The sequence below is a fragment of the Actinia tenebrosa genome, unplaced genomic scaffold (genome assembly GCF_029948245.1).
Source record: "Actinia tenebrosa isolate PJP-AT-01 unplaced genomic scaffold, QUT_ActTen_1.0 PGA_scaffold7__59_contigs__length_16204524, whole genome shotgun sequence".
In the NCBI taxonomy this organism is placed as follows: domain Eukaryota; kingdom Metazoa; phylum Cnidaria; class Anthozoa; order Actiniaria; family Actiniidae; genus Actinia; species Actinia tenebrosa.
The window spans coordinates 4,026,405-4,043,999 of NW_028292584.1; the positions used below are offsets into that span (position 1 = coordinate 4,026,405).

Here is a 17,595-nt window from a genome sequence, read left to right on the forward strand (position 1 = left end):
AATTTTCTCAAAATGTGTATTTCATTCAGAAGAGTTTCAGTTTAACCAGTACTGGCCAAGTCTGAGTTTCCGTGAAAGTAGGTAAACTTACCTCCTAATTATTCAAGAAGAATACTAGACTTCAGTGTTTTGCTGAAAACTACGACGGTTGTTTGACGTGTTTCTTTTTCTCGTTTCCAGGTTCGCTAAGCTTCGCTTTCACTTACTTTGTATTGGTTAACCCCATCTATAGCTCGTGATTTTATCACAATACCAATGACGAACACTAAATGTCATTGTTAATCGTAATATATATGAGAGGGGAAATGTATTTTTGTATTATTTTGAGGGTTTTCTAATTAAATTTTCTAAGCCTTAGTCAGCCACACCCCCGCATAAATCAAAACGCAATTAAAACCATTCGCGCCTACGATCATTTTGATGGTTATACCAGCGGTGAAGCTAATGAGTATGCGCAGTAAGTCATGGTTGACAGAGGTCGAAGGAAGTTGGGCAATGCTGGTGAAGGCTGGGACGGTTTTCTCGATAAAATAACAAAATTCACCATCTTTTAACACTCTTACCAACCAAACAACACTAACAGTAGCTACAGTTATACCTTCAAGTTACCTCAAGCTGTATTTAACGTCCAAATCCTGTTTTTGTTTTGAGTATCTTCGCCATATTTGTGACTCACTACGCTGGTTTGAACCTCCAAATCTCTGAATCTTGAACAGTCCTTTACTTTTAATCTCCAGAAAAAAATACTTCTTAAAGCGTTCAGACCTTTCTAATATACAAGATGCAGACTACTGAGCTAGATGTAAGTAATAGGTGTCAGAAATATTTATTATTTTGAGCTAATGTTGATATTTTTCTACGTGTTGGTTGACTTGATATGTTTTCAAGGCATTGACCTGCAACTTCTATCGGAATTATTACGTTGTACTTAATTTTTTGACGTTTTATTCCTAAAACAGTGTCCCCTTTGTATGGAACCGTTGGAGATCGATGATGTCAACTTCTATCCATGTACTTGTGGATACCAAGTAAGCATGATTTGTATTTTTAACAAAGTACAATCCTAGAGTATCTCTTGTCTGAGATCCTTTCTATCAATGTTTATCGTTATTTTTAATCACGTTATTATATAAAAATAAGATGATTCAAAAATGTTAGATGATTACCTATACTAATGAAACGCATTATGGCTTCAAAATACGTTTTTCTTAGTATTAGAAATGCCAAAAGTTACATAACAGAACGTTTTATCAATTCTATACGACTTATAACTACTAATGTGAGTTTTTGTAGATCAGTTTTTGTAGAAATGGCATTAACCATTTTCTTTTTTTTCCCATTGATCTCAAATTTATTTATCAAAATTAGTTTTCTATTAGTTATATATGGAAATGGAATGATTATTTTGGCATCTAGGAATTATTTTGGGATGGGTACCTTGGATATTTCACAGACACTTAATATATCAGATATTTTTTTAGAGAAAGTGTTTGTACTTAAATGTACAGTTTCTGTCTTGAATAACATTAAAATTTACATGTAAGATAATATTTCTACCCTGCAAACTTAGAAAGTGCACATCTTTATTGTGAATATCCACATTTTTTTATTTATTCATTCATCTATTCTCTCTTTTGCATCTACTAATTTATTTTAATTTATCCCAGACAGTAGTAATTGTCTAATATGTTGATTTAAATATAGGTATGTAGATTCTGCTGGCATCGTATACGAACAGATGAAAATGGATTATGCCCGGCTTGTCGGAAGGTAATAGCATAAGTACACGTTAAATATATTAACAGATATTTACAGTTAATTTCACAAAACTTCAGCCACTTTGTCTCTGAAGTTCACAACTTGGTAATCAATTTTACTTTGACAATCTGAAGTTGTCAGCGATCTTTCATGCTGATAATACAGAACCTTCAAACACTCATCAAATCTATCATTGAAATTCAATTTTCAAAATGAATTTCAACACGAAAAAAGGAATTTGACTGTGTATGTTGTCTGAAATGCAATTTTTGAAAAGTTTTTGCTATCATTATTGTTGTTATTAAGTAACAAATGACATGGTAGTCATGTTGATTGATATTATAACAAAATATTTTGTCAACTCTTTTGTTAAATTCACCCAAGATGGTGGCTATGGCGTCATATTCAGACGAAAAAAATATTGATATCATTATTATTATATCATTGTTGTTGTTGTTGTTGTTGTTGTTGTTGTTGTTGTTGTTGTGGTATCTTTATATTATGTTACAACAATGCAGGTTCCGCCTAGGCTTTGCTGATTCTTGATTTTTGAATATTATTATTATTATTATTATTATTATTATTATTATCTTTATTTACAATTTGCTTCAATTTTGCTTACAAAATTCTTAGTTTATTATTATTATTATTATAAATACTATTATTAATGGGTATATCATTACCAGGCTTACAGTGAGGATCCTGCTGTATATACTCCATTGTCACAAGACGAGTAAGTTGAACATGTTTAATATTACCATTTACATATATACATCATTTGTTGTTGTTTTTGACTTCTTAGATTAAATTTAGCATCTATTAAAGAAGAGTAAAGCTTGAATTCACATATCTGCAGCTTCCTTGAATACTCCCATTTCGAGTTCCCCTTTGCTTAGTCTTAGCCTTGATTGTGCACAAATGTGTTCTTTCTTTATTAAGGTCCATCGTATAGTAAGGAATGTACGCACTATGGAACAATACAATTTGATGAAAATGCCACGAGTTTTGGTCAAATAGCTTAATATTATGATGCCGAACGAGACTGAGCAAAGAGAACTTAAAACTGGAGTATTGCAAACCAGTAAATTATTCCAGTGGTCTTTTTTTTTCCAGTTTCTCAATTATTTGCAAGCACATATTCTGTAGTATTCCACAATCGATTCTAAAACTAGTCATGGTATCGTAAACCCCACTCCTTCATTGCCATGTGTCTTAAACCCCACCCTCTCATGTGATCAGTAATACGGAAGATACGAGGTCGTATACGTATACGAAATACAAGGTCGTATCACCAGGAATTACATGGTAATATTCATTTTCTGTTGTAGAATACAAAGAATTATAAAAGAAAGAAAACAAAAAGACACACAGAGAAAACAGAAATTAACTGAAAACAGAAAACATTTAGCAAATGTCAGGTAAGCCTTTTAGCTGGGAAATTTTTTCGTAATATCAAATTGCTAACTTGTTGCTTATGTTTTCTAATCTATGATCTTCAGCACTTGTAAATAATATTGCTTTGGATGCTATGGTGAGCTCATACGACACAATTTTTATTTTTCAAAACATTTATTTGTTGTTCTGCTCTTTTAAAAACAGGGTTGTACAAAAGAATTTGGTGTTTGTGGTTGGTTTGACGCAGAGACTTGCTGACTCAGAGGTAAGATTTGAAGAAGATCAATAGAATTTGAAGTAGATGGATACAACTTTGGCTCAATTTGCTAACACTATTACAGACCTTGAGCTAATAGATCCATAATTTCAACCCATGACAGCAGTCATGTAGTATTGGGAAGCATGCAGATTGGTGCTGTTAATGCATCCACTGAACCCAGCAGGGGTCTTTAAAGGCCGATTTACACGGTATGATTTTTGCCTACAACCATCGCATGCAACCTGCTCGCGTCATCATTACGACATGACTTAGGTAAGATCCACACGCACACAACAGACTTGAGTGAGTTGTAGGATGGATTTACACGGCACAACTCGTGTCGTAAGGATGACGCAAGCAGGTTGCATGCGATGGTTATAGGCAAAAATTGTGCCATGTAATTCGGCCTTAAGGAGTTTTCTGTCTCCCCAACCCAACCCATATGGATTCTTCTTCCCAACAAAAAGTACATTTCCAAATGGACATTTTTTTAGCTTGGGCATAATATTTCCCCATTTCAGACAATGTGTCATTCCCTAGAGTATTATTTTTTTGCTTAATTGTGCATGAGAAGACATATAAATATGAATACAATTCAAACAAAGAATCTTATTCTCAAGAGAATGACACATGATCCAGAATGAATAAATATTAAACCCAAGCTGAAGACGTCTATTCTAATAAATATTGAATCATGGAAATTATTAAGTGTTTCCACTTAATGCACTCAGTACCACTGATAAAATAAAGGTTAAGGAAGAGTGGAAGGCATATCATTTATTTTGACAACACCTTCAGTAAAACTACTTTTGACAATCATTTCTCTTCTTTCTACATAATCATCTCAAATATGAACTAGTTATGACAAAAAAAATGAACTTTTCTTTTTCAGCTCTTAAAAAGAAATGAGTACTTTGGAAAGTTTGGGAAAATTCACAAGATTGTAATAAACAATAGTACTAATTATGCTGGTCCACAGGTAGGGCTAATAATTATGACGTTAGAATTACAAAAAAACTGTCAACATGTCAATTATTTCAAGGATTCAGTACATGTAATTAATGTGAAAACGTGCGAAATAATACAGCATTAAACAGCTCTGTTCATTCTTAAAATCATTACCTGAAGATGAAGTCATTGAGACTTCAAAGTGTATTATTTTGCTGGGGTTCATATTAAGTTGTATTTCAAGATGTTCTTGTATCAGATTCAGAAGAGTATTGGTGGGTTTTATTGATATTATTCTTTTTTTAGGGTCCCAGTGCTAGTGCTTATATCACTTACAATAAAGAAGAGGTAAGATTATAATGACGGCAATTTTAAGATTCTTAGAGATTGTAAAGTAGGATGCATCTAACTCTTGAATGTCCTTTCATTTGTCAATTTGTCACTTCTTCCTTCCTTCCTTCCTTCCTTCCTTCCTTCCTTCCTTCCTTCCTTCCTTCCTTCCTTCCTTCCTTTTCTGTCATTTTGTATAAATAGATCCTTCCTTCCTTATTTTTTCCTGATGAAAACTATTCTTTAAAACCTTCTTTGCAGAAGCCACAGAACATTTAAAGACTAACATTTACTTTCCTTCATGTTCTAGGATGCTTATAAGGCTATTCTTGCTGTTAGTAATGCTTACTTGGATGGTCGAACACTTAAGTAAGTAAAAAGACACAGTCCTGAAGATTGAAATATCTATGCACATCAGTAGTTGCCTTTTTTTAATATCAACTTTTTCTGTTTTCGTGTAGAGCTTCCTTGGGAACGACAAAATACTGCAGTTATTTTCTCAGAAATATACCTTGCCCTAAACAGGTAGGTTTTCAAAATTATTATTTTTTAGTTTTTCCTACCTAATTTTACTAAATAGGAGTAGTATATTGAGTTCGCATTGATATATGTGCAGTGCAATAGGTAAATGGGCAACAACAGTCTACGACATATAGCAATCATGAATTTGAATCTTATCCATGTATGACTAACTACCGAATATAGAATATACATCTTTTAAAATGATTTCGGTATTATGACATTATATTCTTATGCAGACCTGTTTTTTTTCTTTTCCAAGGATTGTATGTACCTACATGAACTTGGTGATGAGGTAGCTAGTTTTACTAAAGAAGAGATGCAAGAAGCGTAAGTATCATGAATTGTATAATTGATTTATTACCTCGTCCATGGGGGAGGTATGGGTATTTTCTGGAACTACCCGAACATGATATAATGTGGGTGTACAATGACAAAATTTGTTTGGTATATTGTTATTTAAAGGGGCACTTGGATGAAAATGGATGATACTTAGAAATGACTTTAAACTTAATTAAACGTATCTATATGGCCCCAATCGTAGCCAAGCAACATATTTTCTTCTCACTAAAATGTCTCATATAAAAATTATCAATTTTATTTAGCATCTAAATTGTGAGTAAATGACGTCATTTACTCAACCCTATTGTTCTTTTCTCTTTGAACCCAAAATTTCTCAACTGCAAGTGGCTCCCAGGCGAAAATTTTCAATCAAATACTTCAATTATTTGGACTTTTAAAAATTGGAGCATTTTCATCCAATTGCCCCTTTAAATTTCAAACCAGAAAACTGACAATCCAAAAAAGCAAAGTGAAAAAACCTGTTGTTAAATTGGTTGGCACACTAACATCACAATGGCAATGTTTCAAGGTTTCAAGGTTTTTTTATTTCCCAGAATGAGAATTTTATACTTTACATCACTATTGAAAAAAATTAACTGGGAGGAGCAGAAGAAAACAACCCAAAAAGGTTAAGAGTTTTATGTTTATGAACATTACATGATGTCCATCTATATTTTCCTCAGTCCCTCCCCATGGGGAAAAGATGGAATTTCTTAAGGGCAAAGAGGCATAGGAGTGCAAATCAATTGTTAGGAAGAGAGCATGAATTTTCTTGTTCAATTCTTTTAGAAAACACCAAGAATATGAACAACAGCTTCTAGCAAATTATGCAAGAAAGATGTAAGTTGGTACATGAATTTATTACATCGTCCTTTACCATTTTGTATGTTATTTCAATGGCTAATTTTTCTTTCTTTTTTTACCACACAGGGGTATTAACACTGATAAGGTAAACAACTTGCCCTTTGATTGAGGATGTTATGCTGAGGTCTGCTGAGGCGGCATTGGCCAGGCCATCAAAATATGTTTTGAATGGAACTCCAAAGTCTATTTAATTAACTTTACCTACAGTTAAACTATTAGTTACGACTACAAATTACCACCAAAAAACTACACATTAACACAAAACCATGTTTTTTTATCTCCAACTGAAAACCATTCTGGTCCTCAGACTAGCCACAGGGAGCCCATTATCCTCCTAAACAAAATATTTTCAAATCAAAATTATGTAAGTTTGATTTAATTGGTATTTTTTGATTGACATAAGCCAAAAATCCAGATATCTGGAGGAGTTGTTCATTCAGTAATGAATATTATTGTAGTAGATGGCATTATATTTGAATGAAACGATAATTGATGATTATTTTTTAGATTTCCAAGGACTTGTGGTCAGGAACAGAAGGTAAATTACAATTAAATATCACCATCCTCGCTGGAACCTGGGGGTAAAAATCTGTCGAGAGAAACAAGCAACAGCATTTTTTACCCCTGGGTTCTTGCAGATGAACATCACTAAATCTAATCTAAAAAGGTTTTTTCTTCAATTTTTGACGAGGAGATAATTATTTAATTCTATCCATGTTACAGGATCCTCATTACCATCAGGATCTGGTTGGTAAGTATTATTAGAATTAGTACTGCAGCTAACCTTCCTCATACCACCCCCTTACCTTCATCATACCACCCCCTTACCTTCCTCTTACCACCCCCTTACCTTCCTCATACCACCTCCTTACCTTCCTCATACCACCCCTTACCTTCCTCATACCACCCCCTTACCTTCCTCATACCACCCCCTTACCTTCCTCATACCACCCCCTTACCTTCCTCATACCACCCCCTTCCACACCTCCTCACCTTCTCAGTCCATGCCCATCCCTTGGAAATTCCATTCCCCTCCATTGGAGAGGTACACATGAACCTTTTCTGGAACTACAAAGTATGCCCTTGGATTTTCTAGCATCTTCTTTGTAGAGGGGGTAGGGATGATGTCAATCCCATACACCCCCTGTTTCCCTCAACACCTCCTTTTCTTAGTGGACAAGAGGTTCCTTGAGAAGTTTTGGAAACCACAATGACTCTTTTTAAAGACTTGCTTTAATGAGTTGTCTTGATATTTGAATTATTTTTTTTAGGGGTATAAGAGATGATGCTTCAGGGTCTTCTCACTCTGGTTCCCCACACCCGAGAGCCAGTCCACCAGGTTTTGAGAACTACGACCAGAAAGATAATGACACCAACTACTGGGACGAAGAAAACTGGGACACGCCCAATCAACCAACAGTACCGCAACCCAAGGAAAACCAACCAATTACAGACACAGAAACAGAAAAACAAACGACTTTAAATACTAAGAAAACAATACCAACCCAAACAAAAATACCACAGAAAACTCAGAATATAATAAAAACAATACCTCCTGCAGTACAACCAACATTACCACAGTCAATACCTAAGAATGTTGGGCAACCAAGACGGGAGGGCTTTGATGATACAGGTAAGGCTGTGTTGTGAAAATGTGGCCACTTTTTAGTGCCGCTTGGAGTTATTAATCTTGTTATATATTTTTAGGTTGGCCAGTAAGTGCTGCTCCCCAAGTACCTCCAGTTACTGATCCTCTATTAGAGTATGTATACTATATTACTATTGAACGATAAATAAGTGCAAATATGTACAAAATATTTATGAGAAAGGTAGGGGAGGTGTAATCATGGAATCTCTCTTATCTATGCTGTAATTCCATTAAAAAAATAATTTCTTAATTTTAAATTGCGGCTGTTCTAATGCCACCTCTCTGCACCAATCTCATTCTGTGCTGCTTCACAGGCTGCAATGACAACAACAACAACAGCAGCAACAACAGCAGCAACAACAACAGCAGCAACAATAACAATAGCAAGTGCAGCAACAATAGACCATTTCACAGATCCTGCGGCTCAACCTCAGCCTCGTCAGCATGTAATATATTCTTTAGAAATTGCCTACAACCCGTGAAATCTTTAAGTGTTTCAATTGTTCGTTGATGTGTAAATTCCTTTCATTACTCAGGCTGTAGTCAAATTCTAAAGAATAATTACATGCTGACGAGCCTGAGGTTGAGTAACGGGATCCGTGAAATGGCCTATTAGAATTCAAAAATCAGAATATTTGATTAATCTTACAATCTTCTTTTCAGCTATACCCCTACTGTGAGTACAAATTTATTTGATGGCACCTCAGGAGAATTTGCTTGTGGCTTGGGCTTGTCAAATTTACACTTAAAAGTATCATCTGATGATGATTTAGGTAGGTTCGACGGATTTATTCTTGTCCACCCAACACACAACCCATGCTTCTCTATATCTACAGTATGGGTGGTTTAAGCTCCTAGTTCTTTGTTTTTTCATCAATGTTGAGTTCACGGCTCGGGGTCGGTGGTTCAAGCCCTGCATGCCCAACATGAGTCAAGTGTTTTTGACGTGTTGTTCTCTCCTGTGTTACAAGGGTTTTTCTCCAGGTTCTCTGGTTTTTCTCCCAAGTCTGTAAAAATCAACATGTGAGTGGAGAGTTGTGTGCATAAAATATTAAATGTAGTGTAGATCCCAACATCAACATGTGAGTTGAGACTTGTGCGCATAGAATATTAAATGTAGTGGTTGATCCCAACATCAACATTGACATGCGAGTTGAGAGTTGTATGCATACAATATTAAATGTAGTGGTAGTGAATGTTGATTACTTCACTACTTAACATTAGTCTCTAGCTAGGGAGACTCGGCAACAACATAACTCTTAACAGAATTTGAGATTTATTTAATAATATTTGGAGATAAAATCAAATCAAATAGTTTAATGTTCTGGTAGGGGAGCTCCGTTAGTTAAATGTATACTTTTCATACTCTTTTTTCACAGGGTTTGACCCATGGAATGAATCAAGCAAGGGTCTGGCAGATCTCCTGAGAGAAGAAGTAACTCAAACTTCCCCTACCTCCTTTAACCCACACCAGCCTATCCCTCCTTCTACCAACAGACCAGGTTATGTTCCACAGATGAATCAACAACAGATACATGGGCATACTAATGCCGACAACAAGGTGTGTGTTTATTCATTAAGTTCAGTCTGGAACAGGGAGGAAGGACACACACACACAACCTCTGGGCAGATCTAAGTCAGGGCATGGCCTGCTCATAAATTTTATCCCGAAGAAACCTTTGGGCTGATCTATTGGAGAAATCCAGGAATCCGTTTGCAGTTGTGCATCACATCAAAAAAAAAAAAAAAAAAAAAAGACAAAAAAATCTGACCGTTTTGTGTTTATTGTACACAGGATGATTTTAAAAGCTGGCAAGAGGGTTTTAGAGCTTTACTACCAAATATAAATATAAACTTCTCAGGTAAATAATGACATACTAGTACCACTATGTGACTTTTTACCAATTAAGCACTCCTCTGCTGCAGCTATGTTTACTAAAAGACTTCTTGTTGCTCGCATAAACTTGTCCTTAAACACTTAATTGACAAATTAAATAGTTTGAAGTGGGAGACATAATATTCCACCCATCATGACTGCTGTGTGAGAAACATCCAAGGCCCATATACCTCACTCGAATGCATTAAACATTATATATTGTGGCCTAGCTTGTGTGCAAACAACCATAAAAGGCACAGTATGATGTCTGTACCCAAGGCATACCACAATGCACCATGTTTGCTATCTCAGAAAGGAACATGGACTTCCCCCTGCTCCTGTTTAATACTGTCACTAATACTATTTTTTTCCACTAGGCTGGCCCAATACAGAAGGATATCAACGTGGCCCAAGTGAATGGAGTCCAGCGACACAGGATACATCGAATATACCAACAACAACAACTACTCAAAGACAAGGTGCGTCATTTCTCTAAGAAATTTCAACCATAGTTTAAGCCCCCTCTATCAACTATATTTCATCTATTGCTGGGTTTCAATCAGCTGACAAAATTTTTTGAATCTCATTAATGGTGGTCAAACACTGCCCATGTGCTGTCAGCCTGAAAAAATCGTATTGAAATCTTGTGATTCAGCTGATAAACATTTTGCACCAAACAGGAAATAACATCAAGTGAAACCAAGCAATTTAAAAGCCCACTAAAATTATTAGCTTGACTGAGGTTTCAAAGCCAAATGTTATTGGATTTTGATTGCTAAAGTGAGTTAAAGTTATTGAGAGTTTTGTTATCTGGTACAATTCTAGCCTTGCGAAAAAGTATTGATAATGATAAAGTATGTTATAGGCCTCTAGCTTGGGTGCGATGTTTTATCATTTCAGGCCAATTGTCATTCCATTGACAATACAGTAAGACTCTTTGAGTTGTATCCATATTCATGTGACTTCTCATTCGCAAGCATTAAACAAAGAAATAATACTCAAGGGAATGACATGGTCTGAAATATGAAAACATTATGCCCAAGTTTCAGTGGTTGAAGCAGAATCATTGAGACTCAGTAATCATGAATCACTTCTTCCAAATGGAAGAAATCATGAATCATTGTGTTGAAGTTTTACCATTGTTGACATTGCTACACACTGATCGAGACAACAGTCATGACAAGAAAATCAGGCAATAGACTACCATCAATATTGATTAAATTGTTCGATACCTTTATATACTCTGATTGACAGCAGTGAAATTTCCCGAAATGTCTCGATTGTTGTCTTGATTGGCAGCGAGTAGCAATGAAAACAGTGGAAAGCATCATGAATATTTGTTTTGATAATGCAGAATCATAAATGACTCTCAAAATTTTATTAAGGAATCAAGAGTTGGTGTTTAAAACATACACCTATTTCTGAAATCGTTGTAGCAACAAGAGCCTCAAGTAACAAGCCAGGGCTCCAGAGAACGTTGGTACTTTTAATTATAATTGATTTATTTATGGTTCATGCAAGTGGCTACAGCTCTCCACTAATTATCATCTCAAGCAGCCTTGCTTGGAGCAATTTGCTAAAAGTACCAGCGTTCTCTGCGGTCTTGGCTTGTTGCTGGAGGCTTTTGGTGCGACAACGATTTCTGAAATAGGTGTATATAAGAATCATAAATCACCCAGCTCAATGATATCGCTTCTACCCCAGACAAGTTAGAAGTTTATTGCTTTTTTCAATCCTTGGGATTGTGGGTTTGACCAGATGTGTTTCATTCTCTTGTCCACTGTAGCAGTTCGCCCTCCCCCTGGGATTCGAAGCCAAGAGACCAGATCCACACATCCCTATGGTTGATGACCCTAGTATAGTGTGGTCAAAAGTCATAGGTAAGGCCCTGTTAATGGGAGTGACCTCAGAAAGCATGAATATCTAGACCTGTAGCCTTCACGGTCTACTTAGCAATTAGTCCTCAAGTGCGAATGAGCTTCTGATTTATAGGCCATTAGAGCGAGAGGACTAATTGTTTTAGTGGGTTTTTGGATCACTATTGTTTTGGACTAATAGATACCCTGGGGTCCAGAAGTAATAACAGCGAGGACTCTCTAACCATGAACACTTTGTGCTTTTTTACTACTTTTTTTAACATGCATCCCTTGAGTGAATCATTTAGAAATAAGTTATCTTTTGATCACACAGCATATTTGAGTTCAATCCTACTTGTTTAGAGGGTTTGAAGCAGTAAAAAGCTCAGAAAATAAAAATCTGGATAAATTCAAGTGTTCATGGTTCGAGTGTCTTCACTGTAATTATTGTTCCCACGTTTGCTATTTCGACGAAATAGAACCTCTGTAGCCCAGCGTAGCTAATAGATTACTCTAGTTTGCTACTGGGCTTATAGAATTACCAGCCCATTGCATAGTATCTAAAAAAAAGTTAGTGCAGAGCATTGTTTTTGGGGTTCTAAAAGTTTTTTTTTCTTCGGTTGAGGTCGTGCGGACACACGATGCGATGTTACATAAGCATTACATGAACAGTCACAAAAGTTTGACTCATGACCGGTGACAAGTGGACTGGGCAGGGTAGGACACAACAGTGTTGCCCTCTCCGTTACAAAAATGACACGTCTTGTGTCCGCGCATTTGATGTTTTACACCATTATCATAATTAAGCAACCATCATGGATACGAGTGAAAAACGTCTGCGCGTGCTCTGAATCCGTATGCAAATTAGTCAAAACATATGTAAATCTGGCTTTCAAACATACCTGATAAATTTTACTTCACAAAATGCCAAAACTTAGTGTCCATGCTTGAAACGTAAGGCTAATTCTTTCATATTGTGTTTGTTAATACGGTATCTTGGGACAAAATACAAAAGTATACTCTCGAACTTTTTAGTATACTTGGAGGAAACAAACTTTTATTTTCTCACTCAAACTCTTCAAAATTCTTAGAAAACGTGCTGAAGTGCACGCATGCGCAAACGTTTTTCTCTAGTGTCACCATCATGGCATATAGGCTTCGGCTACTGTCCATAAAATGACATTAACGCAGGTCGTTGGAAATTTGATTGATGGAATCAAAAACCCCAGGGCTCGGTTTTACGAAGGGTGGATAGCGCTATCCGAAGGATAAATCTTATCGAGTGGATAAATTTATTGGATAACATCATCAACTTAACCTCTGGATAAGGATTTCATCCGTCGGATAGCGCTATAAATCAATCACAGTTGTCTGTGAAAATTGAACCAAACTTTTTTTTGCGAGAAAAGCGTTTTTGTCGTGACATTGAGTTATTTTTCGTATTTTATTTTTCTTTCAGGTGGAAAATCAGACCCTCTACCAATCGTTCCTGGTATCATTACTAATGGATACAGTGGGCTGTCTTCTGGTAATGGTCCTACAGATCTGCCTGGTGCAGTGGTACGTAGCGATTCTCTTTTACACTATTATCATCATCACCATCATCAATGATCATCATTTACCGTATCTATAATCATCATTATCAAATCATCATTATGATCATAATTAATTTCATCACTATCATTCCCATCACCATCATCGTCATAATCACTATTACAATCTCCACGATCATTATCATTATCGTTTTCGTCATTATAAACACAATCGCCAACACCATCCATTATCATCATCACCACCATCATCATCACCATCATGATCATTATCATCATGATCGTCACCATCATCACCCCCATCATTATCATTATCATGATGATGATCACCACCATGGTGCTCACCATCATCATCATTATCACCGTCATCTTTATCTTCATCATCCACATTACCATCACCATCGTCCTCACTATCACCATTATCATCATGATCATCATGATCATCCCCATCATCATGATCGTCACCATCATTACCAGCATCATTATCATGATCATAAACACCATCATCCTTATCAACTTCATCACCATTTTTTTCTTCATTATCGCTACGACCATCATCAACATCACCATTACCACCACCGCCCATCAGTATGATTGTGTTATTCACCTCCCCTCTCCCCCCCAACCAAGAACACCACCATCTTTGAATCTTGTGAGTGTGCATACGTTGACCGCATTGTTCGATTTGCTCTAGGCAGTCCAGTCCCCGGGGATGCTAAAGAAATACCATCAACCTATACCAAGTAATATTCCAGGGATTCCTGGTCAACCCACCAAGACAAGCAGCTCTCAGATAAGTAATACTACTACGATGCCTAATGATCATATCGACCCTTCTGTGCTTAAATTTTTGAATTTTTTCGGCTCGGCAAATAAAGTAAAATCACCATCCAGTGGCCTTTCTGATATAACCATCGATGGACCACTGAATGGGCTTCCTGTGGATGCTTTCGAAAATAAAATTACGGATTTAGTAAAAGGAAGTGATGCTAAGCCTAAAGAAGAAGACAAGACTGGAATATCAGGCAAAGTACCTCTTGAAAAGGAAACGAAAATGTCGAAGAATCCTCCTGGAAAATCAAAGGCTGGTACCTCCCTAAAGAAACAACCCAGTACCCAGGCTCCAGGCAAGATACCGGTACATTCTGACTGCAAGGGGAATAAGTACCAACCAGGGAAACAGAGAAAGGAAAATAGATATGGAGTTGTCAAGAACAAAACTAAAGTCGAAAATCTTTGAATAAATTGATTATGGCTATTGAGCAATGATACATTCTCAAGCAATGAATCATGAGAAAAAGCCATGATTTTTAAAAGCTGCCTTTTGCAAGAATATACGCAGTCAATAGATCTTTCCTCTTGAGAGCTGATATAAACCTATACCAAGCTGATATAAACCTATTTCAAAAAAGGTTGCCATAGGAGATAGGTGGTAGGCGATAGGTCATTCCAAGATGGAAGGAATCGTGGGCGTACATCTAAACACTAATAATCGAGATGTTTAAAATTGTTTTTTCTACCACAAACAACACTGGACATCTCAACAGTAACCTCCGTGTCTTCTTGACGAAAATTCTTCGATTGCACGTTACGTCGTCGCGGCCATGTTGGTGCCATTTAACAAAAGATTTCTCATTAGCATCCGTTGTTAACGGCACCACAATGGCCGCCATGTTTTTGTCTTTTGACTCTCTTGGGATTGCTTGCAACCCATCAATAAGAAGAAGAAACACAAGTTATTTCAGCTATTCTTGGATCTAGGAATGATTTATCTCCTACTGCCTATCGCCTTCCAAAAAAAAACTTAAACAAAAAGGTTTATATTCAGTGCTAGAACTACACATAAAAATAAACTCAAGGGAATGACGAGATGCGAGAGCTTATCGCTATTCTTGGATCTTGGAATGACTCGCTTATCGCCTACTGCCTATCGCCTTGGACACCGAAAACTTTTTTTGAAATAGGTATATATTGTGTAGTAGAACTACACAAGTATAATACTCAAGGGAATGACGGGATGCGCGAGCTTGTCGTTTTTCTGTCCATGTTGGTAAAAAAACCATTACCATTTTCTTATAGTTAAAAGATAAAAATACAGTCAAAAAGACATTTACACATTTAGACATTTAGACATTTTTATTATGTATTCTTTGCCTCGTGTGCGTCAGCCTGAACTTTAAATGTAAAATTCAACTCGTGAATCGAATCTCCAGAATGCCCCGACCATTTAGAGAGGATTTAAGATGGAGAATGGCTAAACGTTCGAGAAAACACGTGATATTTCTTTTAGTCTAAATGTCTAAATTTGTAAACGTTTAAATGTGTAAATGTCTTTTTTTGGTGGACAACGTTAATGACATTGACTGTATGTTAAAGATAGACAGAGCTAGCTGCTTGGCTTGGTGGCCAAAAATGTGGGACGAAATGCTGTTTAAATGTTGGTGCTTGAACTGTGATGAACAATATATACGACAAACAGACAAAATAATGAAAATCTGAATGAGTCTGAATAAACGACTGGACATGGGGATTGAATCATTGTATGGATTTGATTTTTAGTCAAGACTTGACACTACAAAGGATAAACCTTTATTCTTGGGCGTAATGTTTTCCCCATTTCATTCTCTAGTGAATAAGATTCTTTGTTTAAGTTGTATCCATATTCGTTTGTATTCTCATGTGCAACCATTAAACAAAGAAATGATACTCTAGGGAATGACACGAGGTCTGAAATGGGAAACATTGATATCCTGTTAAGCAATCCTCCTAAACTGATACACTCGCATGCTTCGTGGTGCGAAGGTAAAATGATGAACGAACTGAACCCTCGTGGAACCGTGAATAGAATCTTGTTATTCCGCTATCTATCGTTCAACAGTGCTTTTTGTTGTCTTGGTATACGTTGCAACTTAAAGGTAGCTTGTTTTAAAGGTCGATTATCAAACAAACTGCGGACGTTACTTTGGTATACGTTGCAACTTAAAGGCAGCTTGTTTTAAAGGTCGATTCTCAAACAAACTGCGGACGTTACTTTGGTATACGTTGCAAATTAAAGGTAGCTTGTTTTAAAGGTCGATTCTCAAACAAACTGCGGACGTTACTTTGGTATACGTTGCAACTTAAAGGTAGCTTGTTTTAAAGGTCGATTCTCAAACAAACTGCGGACGTTACTTTGGTATACTTGTAACTTAAAGGTAGCTTGTTTTAAAGTCGATTCTCAAACAAACTGCGGACGTGACTTTGGTATGCGATGCAACCTTGTTTCCTTGTGTCACGAATAAACACTTTGTTAAAATGGCAGCCACAAATTCGAACGAATTAGAAGTAACCGAGTGAAAACTTTAGTTCAAAATTGACCACAACCGTTTGTATGTCTGGGGTACAAACGCCCTTAATATTTTTGTTATACGGTTATTAAAACTAAAACGATCCGAAATGCATGTTCTTCAATACTTCCGCTTTTTTCTTGTTTCTCTTCTATACTTTTGTTGTTGTCGCCGCATCATTCATTATTCTTACTGCCCCTTGCAGCAATACATATAGATGAAAATACGAAAATAATCTTGTTATGACAAGGTAAATATCTAAAATATATTTGAAATATATATTTAGCTTCCCATCGATATGTGTGCAGTTTAGTGCATATTTGATAGAAATTTGCGCGGTGCTTTGCGTGCAAAAACCGTGTCGTTTTACGCGCAATTTTTAACCTATAAAATCTCGAACCATACTTAACTAAACTGTTCTTTCAGAGCTACTTTCATCATTCATCGCACACAAGGTTTCTAGTACAAATATGCTACAATGAATAATAAACATTTTGCGCATCGGCTGTATTTCACCTACCGTATTTCACGCACAAGTGTTTCCCTTCTAAGGCTCATAAAACTCTTACATGCATGCTTCAAAGCGTCTTATATAGGGTAAGATTCCAAGGGCAAATAAATAAGTTTGAATGTTATTTTTTTCGTGCATAAATACACACCTTTTTACCCTTCTAAGGCTCATAAAACTCTTGCTTTAGAGCGTCTTATATAGGGTAAGATTCCAAGAGCAATTATATAAGTTTGAATGTTAGTTTTTTTGTGCATTGCCAGTTCACGCATCAGCTGTCCTACCTTATGTCATGCGCAATTGTTTTTCTTACAAAATTTAAGCTAAACACTGCATTTACTGGTGTTCGCTTAAGAAACGTGACAGATGCTATTCAGGTTTCCTTGAATAGCCATTAAGTTTTTAAAACCCTACAG

The 17,595-nt window shown here is 36.3% G+C and overlaps 1 protein-coding gene across 4 annotated transcripts; it reads left to right on the forward strand.

The window, feature by feature from the left end:
- Positions 1–458: 458 nt before the first annotated feature.
- LOC116308611 (CCR4-NOT transcription complex subunit 4) lies at positions 459–15,880 on the forward strand. 4 transcript variants are annotated; one of them, XR_016121733.1, is made up of 24 exons: positions 459–802; positions 960–1,028; positions 1,705–1,770; positions 2,445–2,491; positions 3,087–3,176; positions 3,358–3,418; positions 4,305–4,391; positions 4,667–4,708; positions 5,001–5,059; positions 5,152–5,215; positions 5,472–5,539; positions 6,341–6,391; positions 6,482–6,500; positions 6,923–6,953; positions 7,139–7,166; positions 7,687–8,048; positions 8,123–8,177; positions 8,727–8,836; positions 9,443–9,624; positions 9,859–9,925; positions 10,317–10,418; positions 11,726–11,819; positions 13,255–13,355; positions 14,044–14,081. XR_016121733.1 is itself a non-coding variant. In XM_031719074.2 (23 exons), the coding sequence occupies exons 1-23, from the start codon at positions 782–784 to the stop codon at positions 14,583–14,585; spliced, it is 2,328 nt and encodes a 775-aa protein (XP_031574934.2). In that variant the 5' UTR covers positions 459–781; the 3' UTR covers positions 14,586–15,880. The 4 variants fall into 4 exon arrangements, 2 of the variants coding, with proteins under 2 accessions (XP_031574934.2, XP_031574937.2); XR_016121734.1 differs by having other exon boundaries at positions 11,729–11,819; XM_031719074.2 differs by lacking the exon at positions 11,726–11,819 and having other exon boundaries at positions 14,040–15,880.
- The last annotated feature ends 1,715 nt before the right edge of the window (positions 15,881–17,595 follow it).

What these genes read in the sequence shown, in the direction of transcription:
- LOC116308611 (XM_031719074.2), top strand. Translation starts at nt 782, where the DNA reads ATGCAGACTACTGAGCTAGAT. An exon ending in CATGTACTTGTGGATACCAA is followed by an intron (nt 1,029 to 1,704) that starts GTAAGCATGATT and finishes ATTTAAATATAG; the next exon opens with GTATGTAGATTCTGCTGGCA. An exon ending in AAAGAAGAGATGCAAGAAGC is followed by an intron (nt 5,540 to 6,340) that starts GTAAGTATCATG and finishes CAATTCTTTTAG; the next exon opens with AAAACACCAAGAATATGAAC.